Source organism: Pteropus vampyrus, unplaced genomic scaffold, assembly GCF_000151845.1.
Source record: "Pteropus vampyrus isolate Shadow unplaced genomic scaffold, Pvam_2.0 Scaffold14, whole genome shotgun sequence".
NCBI classification, from domain to species: Eukaryota; Metazoa; Chordata; class Mammalia; order Chiroptera; family Pteropodidae; genus Pteropus; species Pteropus vampyrus.
The window spans coordinates 2,983,908-2,991,986 of NW_011888795.1; the positions used below are offsets into that span (position 1 = coordinate 2,983,908).

At 39.9% G+C, this 8,079-nt stretch overlaps 1 protein-coding gene across 2 annotated transcripts in view; it reads left to right on the forward strand.

The window, feature by feature from the left end:
* The window catches only part of FGF12 (fibroblast growth factor 12), a 521,626-nt gene that overhangs the window by 177,801 nt on the left and 335,746 nt on the right, over positions 1–8,079 (forward strand). Inside the window, exon 1 of one of the 2 annotated variants that reach the window (XM_011381469.2) lies at positions 2,153–2,549. The exons of the other annotated variant lie outside the window; for it this stretch is intronic. Coding sequence (XP_011379771.1) covers positions 2,459–2,549 — 91 coding nt within the window. The 5' untranslated portion in view covers positions 2,153–2,458. Of the gene's footprint in view, positions 1–2,152; positions 2,550–8,079 lie in introns of those variants that run through there. 2 annotated transcript variants of the gene reach the window in all.

Here is an 8,079-nt window from a genome sequence, read left to right on the forward strand (position 1 = left end):
TTTTTTTTTTTTTTCTGTTTCAAGGAATAGCATTAATCTCAAAGTAAAGAAACAGCTCTAGCATTGAGTTCCAGAGCAGGAGCGCTCTACCGAAAAGCTCTCTGCCTCTGCTGCAGCATGAAAGATTATTTTTAGATGTTTTTCTTTTGCTAATTGTCTCTCCCTCCGTGGGGAATTTCTATGGTAGAATCCCCAGATGAGCCAAGTTTCTCACTAATTCCAGCAGAGACCGGAAGGACGAAGGCCATGGCCCAGGCTGCCCTGGGGCCTCAGAACTTTCCCACTGATGACAGTATAGTGGATTTAGCAAGATCTTCAAGGACTTTGCAGCGCACAGAGCTTTGGTGATTCCAGTGAACAACAGCTCTAAGAGGTGACTGGAAGAAAGTCTTGGAACCACCTCAAATGACCTTGCCTGGTTGGAGGTTAATTCCGAAAGAAACTAAGAGGATGTGGAGCCAGGGTTGGCTGTGGGCTCAAGAGGCCTTTCAGTTGTTCTGATTTTCTTCTGCCACCTTTGACAGGAAAAAGGAGGAGAGTTCTGAAATAATATTTTTACAGGCAACTTCAACCTTAAGCTTTAACCTTCAGGAAACATCATAGGAACTGTGAGGTTTAGCCTAGAGAAGAGAAAGAGGAAAGGAATGATAAAAACCATTTTTATTCCCTTTCTGGGAAGAGCTAACCAAATAGTGCTAGGTGGCCTTGGAACAATGTGTGGAAAGAAAATGAAGTTTTGGGCTAAATATCAGGGTAAACTTTCTAACAGATTTAGTGCAATAAAATACTTGGGGAACTGGTGAGTTCTCTACATCTTAACTGTTCAAGTATAAAGTTGGACACTGGTATGAACAATGGCATTCATTGGAAAGTGAGTGATTAAAAACCCTAAAGGTGGGGAGCTAAGTAATATTAACACTATTATAGCATTTACTTTACATCAAGTGTTTTTAACCCTCAACAAGCGGTGTATAAAGTAGATGCTATTATTAACTCTCTTTTAGAGATGAGAAAACTGAGGCACAGAGAGGTTAAATAATTTGTTCAAGGTCACACAGCTAGTATGAAATTGAATTTAGGCTGTATGTCTTCAGCATCTGTACTCTTAACCACTTGCTATATTGCTGTGTCCTCTAACATCCCTTCTTGCCCTGAGATGCCAAGTAGGGTGGAGTCTGGTCCCATCGCCAGCATTCTTTGTATGCCTTACTCATAAGACTTCCAAAACGGTGTAATGGCTTCCTCTGGGAACAAACAAACGAATGAACAAACCAAGCAACAAATAAATAAATCCAAAGAGGTTGCTGGTGAAAAATAATCAAAACATTTAGACCCACAGGGAAGCTCACGGATCGTCTTTAGGATCAGTTGACAGAGAAAGAGCTGACCGGAATACCTCTCTAAAGTGATGTGCTGTTATTTTCTGATTTTTCGGTTTACCTGCCTCTCTCTACCTCTGGCGTCCCCTTCTGGCCTCCCTTTTCCCTGCACCTGCCTTCCCACTGCACCTGTGCCGGGCTTTTCCGGGAGACTGGAAGGCACGGGGACAAACAGTTACGAAGCTACCAATTCTCTATTCCACATTCTCTTCCCCTCCTTGATTTACGGAGGGGAAAAGTGACTTACCCAAGGTCACAGCCCGCATCAGAAAATCCAGGTGTCCAGACTCCCCCATCAGGGCTCCGCCCACAACTAGGCACACTATCCCTCTCATCGGCCGCACCCAAGAGCTTTCTTTATTCCACATCCCCTCCTCCTCCACCTCTACCCCTAGTTCCCCGGAGTCACTTCTGACGCTCCGCAGCCTCCAGGGTCCAGCCCTTCCTGCGGGAGCTCCCTTCCGCCGGATTCCCACGCCGACTCGCCCTCTGCTCGCGCGCAGCCAGCAGGAGCGCTGCCTTCCGGGCTAGCTTGGCGGCGTCACCCCGGCCCCGCCGAGACCCTCTCCGCGCCCACAACCCCGGTAGGCGTGGGCACTGAGGCGGGCGGGCGCCCAGGGTTCACTGCCCCACGCTGAGAGTAGGAGCAGAGGGGGTGCCCCGAGCCACCAGTCCAGAAGGCCAGGGCTGGCGTGGGACCCTGACCTCGTCCCTCCGGACGCCAGCATCTGGAAAGGGGCTTCGACCCGCTCACCCTCCCGCCCGCAGACCAGCCGCCTCCTTGGAGAACTCCTAAAGTGTCGCGTTCAATCCCAGGGGGTGTGGCCGCGCCTTTGGCTCCCCAGGGGGCTGCCCCTTTCGGAGCGGCACTTCCTCCTCCTTTGCCTGCGGTGGCCACGGCGCCCGCCGCGCTCCATCCCTGCGCCCCGGCTCCCGCCCCGCCGATGTGCCAACTGCTCTCCACCTGGGACGCGCGCACCATGGACTCGGGACCTGGCTTTCGAAGACAGGCCGCCTTTTGGTTGGACAATTAGCGGAGGTGGGCGGGGAGTTGACGAACCCCACACACGCGCTTCTCCATGAAGATTCTTGAGCTTTCTTTGAAGAAAGGAGTGCATATGCTGCAGTGTCTTTGTGGAAGGAGCCTCAGGACCAGCAACAGCCTAAGCGGTGAGAAAAACGTTCTTTCTTTAGCCCTAAAACACCCCTTTTCCCTCCTTCTGGCCCCCTCTTCTCTTCCCACCCCTTTATTTCGCGCAGAAAGTGGTGGAAGGAAGGCGTTTCCTTACTGGGGCGAGATAATGGCCCCGCCGCGGGTAGTCTTTTTTTTTTTTTTTTCTTTAAATCCCTGAAGTCATCAGCGCTTTATAGAACACTTTAGCTCTCACCCAGCGCCTGAACTGTTTTTTTTTTTTTTTTTTTCCTTTAAATCCCTGAAGTCATCAGCGCTTTATAGAACACTTTAGCTCTCACCCAGCGCCTGAACTGTAACCTACGGGTCTCTTTTGGACGGATGCTTTAAGTGACCTGTTTTCGCACTTCCTCGCGGCTCTCTCCTTGTGACTTGCGAGGGCGGCGTGCGACTTGGAGTTGCTCAGTGACTCCTCTGAGAAGTTGCTGGAGCGTTCGACAGGAGAGGGGACATTTAAACAGGTGGCTGGCCACGCAGGTATCTTTTATTTTTCTTGCTTTGTCTGAAAAGTAGATATCTGGCCATCATTGGAGAGTGCGTTTTGCTATGGAGATCAATTTCTGTCCTCCTAGCTAAAATAGGAGGGTCCCAATTAGCCCTGAGCTCAGTCAACCAGGTCCCTCAGGAAAGGCATAGAAAGAAAATTAGACCCTTTAAATGACCTGCAATATTGAGGAAAACGATAAAAAATTAAAGAAAATATCCAATTAAAACCAAAGAAATGTGATTCTTTTCCGCGAAAGCCTTAGAAATAGTGTGTTCTTTCACAGCATTTTTCATTGTTCATCTCTTTTATTAAGTTGTATGTTCCCTTTAAAACGATTATGTCTTGTAATTTTGCAAGTGCTAATCATTTTTCTGACTTTGTTTTTGCCTTTACAAAATGGGGATAGAGTATGAGGAGAGAGGAAAAGTACCCCTTAGGTCTCAAGTGCCTCTTTTTAAAATAAGTTTTTTTTTTGTCCATGAATTCCAAATAACTTTAATATTCAAGAATTTAACAATAGTATAATAGATTTCATGTTTAAAACTTCATGTGTTATTCTGGGGGATCTGATTCACTTGGTTACACACCTATTTTTACTCTGTTCTGGAGCTATGAAAATTATATTTGGAAAGATTAGAATATATATAGGTTTCATTCATCCTTTCTAAAACTTTGACTTTTGGTTACTCATCACCGTAAATGAAAAACAAAACTATTTTAAAAGAACTAATTAGATAATTTAACTATATGTGAGATATAGGAATATATATTTTTGAAACGAAATCTGCCTTGAGATCTCATATTTTTAGTTTTGTTCAGTTCAGAAGATTACTTAAACATTCTCTTTCTTTTGCAACCATGTTTATCAGTACTAAAAGATTCCAAGCCACTGCATTCTAAACTAACCTGCTTGATGTTGAAGTTTTTGTTTTAGAAATACATATGTCAGGAGGCCAGTAGAGATGTATGTTAAAATTTCTTCATTTTTCCTTGTGTACATTAGATAAAATGTGAATAGATTGTAACTTGAATATATGTTTTCCAGATGTGAAAAATTTTAAAGTACATCCAGAAAGTGCCCTGTCTTCATTGCACTTCCTCCTGTAAAAATGGGTAACATATTCAATTTACATGCAAAGTCAGTTTCCCAAATAGTTACAGATCCAAACAGAAGTGATTACATATATGACTAGACAGCACAGGTTGTTGCAAGATCATGGCACTTAGAGTTAAAAGACCTAGTTAGAAAGCAGTCTCAATAAAATCACTAAGAATCTTTTAAATTCAGTATTATCATCTGAAAAAAGCAGAAATAATGACAGCTCTAGCCTCATTCCTATATTTTATTTAATCTTATTTATTAACATGTGATCCTATGAAAATTGCTGAAGTTTATTTATACACACATTTTACTTAGGGTAGTTCAATATATTGGGAAACTGTCACTCTAGGGGAATTCTTTTAAAATGGTGTAGACACAAATAGTGAAGATGAAGGTTTCTTAGTCTTTCCACAGAGGTAATATATAGATTACAGATTGTTTTTAGGAACTCCATTCCCTTTGTTTGAATTGTGACTTTTCCTAGCTGATGATCTAGGATAACTTACATGCCCTTGCTGTTCCTCATTTTAAGCATAGATGTAAATTAGTATAGCTATAGTACCGATCTCATAGATTGTTGTAAAAATTGAATGAGTTAATAATAGCTAAAGATTTATTGAGCCTACACTATATGCCGTTGTTCTAAGAATTTTGAATTTATCATAAACATGTTCTGTATTATTAATGTATTTTATTTTAAAATGATCTCTTTCATGTAACTTGTGCTACTACCATGACAACACAGCAGTTTTTCATAAGATGTTGTTATGCCCAGTGCATGCATGCAAATTGAGGCAGCGATACCAGATATATTTTCATGGAGCAAACTTATAAAATAGAGCTGGAACGCACTATTTTAATTTTGTAAACATATCTAAAGACAAATACAATAATATTTTGAACCATTTCAGCATGGAGTAAAAGTTTTATGCCAGCTACTTCTTCCCTATAACTTTACAATTGAGGGAAGTGAGGGACACTGGAGAGAAGTGACATAATTCGTTATAAGAGGTTAAGAGATTCTATTAATAGATTTCCAAATTTTTGGAATTGTAAACATTTCAATATTTTATTTAGGTTTTATTAAATAAATGGGGTTAAGAAAGATACAAAATAATCATTACTGATATTCGAGCTTAGTATAATTAAAATACTTTATTTCTCCTGTCTTTTCTCAGCAATATTCAAATATTAATATCTTGTCTAATTTATACCTTAAATTAGTTTATAAGTTTTTTGTACTTCAGTATCCTAGAGCTAGCATGAGCTATCAAATAGAAGACAATCTTAGACAAGGTTAAGTGGATTGTTTAAGGCTATTTCTCAGTGATTATGATCCTTCTTTATAGCAAGGGGAGCCTATCCATTAAAAGACAGATAAGTGATTTTCAATTCTAAATATTCTGCTCAGAGTATACGGCACTTCTATTAACCTGATAAAATATTAAGTTTTTAGTTCAAAGGGAGAGTAAAACAGGTTCATTTTTCTCTACAGATAGGACCTTTACAAATAAACATAAACTCACAGAAGAGTAGGGATTAAAACAATAGCTTTAATGCCTGCTCCCAGTCCTCTCCAGATCTAGTTGAGAGGAAAGCAGAAGCACTGTATTAAAGAAGGATGTTAAGATTACAGGTGTTTCATGACTTTAGTCTCAAACGGTTCTAATGTATTGAGAGGGATTCCTGTCCTAACAACCAGGCTCCTGAGAAAGCTGCATTAGGTCTCAACATGACAGAGAGGGCAGCACTTCTGATGATAGGTCCCTACAATTGTACTAATGTAAGTGTGTGTACGTGTGTGTACAAGCACACACAGCTGGAGAGGGAGAGCGCTGTGCTCATCTTATCACCTTAAATTATTTCAGAAAATCAGCCAACATATTCTCCTCCTTCTGTGTACGGTCATAACTCTTTTGTGATATTTGGTCAATATCAGGCTACTCAACCTCGTAGCGTGGAGGATTTATCAGGTGTCTAGGGATTGAACTATACAATCACATCAAATGGCCTTGATGTGAGATTGAAACACTTTGGGCAAAAATAACTTATCAACCCTATTAAAAACACATAAGCAAAACCCAGTCACGTCCTTACTTTCAAGTATAATACTGGTATCTAAATTAAACCTGCCCACTTACAGTCAGGTTGCATCAGCTGGTGATATATCTAAGGGACATGAGCTTTAACTTCTATACAGAACAGTCAAGTAATCCAAGAAAGAATGTTTGATTGCAAAGTGGTTATTGCTTTAAATTTATTTCTCAGTAAAGGATTCTCTACAAAGATAGCATCATATGGTTGTTTTCAGCTCCACACTACTTTTACTACTAAGTATTCATATAGTCCTTTAATCTCTTTACTTTTTCTTCAAAGATGTAGGTGAAGGTATCCTCAAAAATTGGGACAAATGACAATAATGTATTCATAAATCGAGGGCATTTTAGATTCAAATTAAATCTTCAAAAACCAACCAAATAAAAAATAAATGAGAAAATCTACCTTCTGAAGCCATGTACTCAGGCTTCACATTCACATTGTTTTCACTTTGAAATATGGGTGACTTCAGTGCATAAGTGTCTTCAATGATCTAATCCTGCAAAACTTGATTAAAAGATAATCAATGATTTATTAATGGCAATTATCTTTGTTGAAGAATTGTTTTTTGAGCTGTTTTTTATATCCCGAGCTTACATTTTAGTGATGCTCCGATGGCTAACATGAATATGAATTATCCAGTATACAAAATGTCCATCAATCACTTTCTTATGGCTTTCATTTCTAATGGAATTTTTTTGTTCTTTTACAGGAGATTTTCAGAGTTAATGTCAAAAAACTCAAGAAATTAGTGTTTATTATTAAATCATTTTTCTCCTCGTGCTTTTAACAAGCAATTTGCTGAATGACTACTATGTGAAAATGTGATAGTCATTATTACTTTTCACTCAATATTTTGGGTTCTTCTCTTAAAAAAATGGTGACAGTGTGACAGCTCTCATCACTACTGTAGTTTTCCCATACAAAGAAAAGTGAAAAAAATAGTCTTCTCCCAGCTTATAAACTAGGAGCTGTGTGCATCAGAAGAAAACCAGGGCAGTACTTAATGGTGTAGGGCTTGGGCTGAATGCTCTCCTCTGGGCCATGGACCAGCAATTCTTTTGCTTGGCTCTGGGTTAAGTACAAAAGAGAGAAGAGAAGCCAGACTTTTTCTGAAACGTAAAGTGCTTGTATAATACCAACTAGCCCTCTATAGTTGGCAACCCTCCTTTCTTTCTGCCCATCGCCATCTGAGCATAGAATGTTAAAGAAACTTATCTCTGGCTTCATGGTTGCCATTTTTAAAATTGGCAAGCAGTCCTGGAGAACAATTGTATGCTAGATGCTGTGTTAGGCACTGGAGACTTAGCAGGGAAAAACATATGTACAAGAAAGGTATACTACTAGCCAGGATATGATACATGCCAAAAAAGGAATACTTGGCAGCCTCAGTTTATTTCAATTTAACAACCTCTTACTTGGGTTAATGTCCTATTGTAAGAATCATCCCCAAGAAAGTAATAATTAATTCTGTCTATGATTTATGTTAATCTCCCTAAGCTCGAAAAGCATTTAGGAATTCAAAAGGTAGGCTGGGGTGGGGTAGATAAGGGCTCTAATAGAAAGAAATAGTATCTCTGGATATTTTACTGGAAGAATGTGTTTGAATAAAAATAAGACGTAGATATACAAAAGCAATTTTTTTTACAAAGGTAAGGACCCTGCAACTAAATTCAAGCCTATCTAGCATTGTTCTTAATCAGATATCCTGGCTAGTTATTTATATTATACTTCTCCTCTGACCTACTTCAACATAAGTTCATTTATTCATGGCCTGATAAAATTCAACTTCTAAGAAAGGGTCGAGTTCTATTTTCTTGTA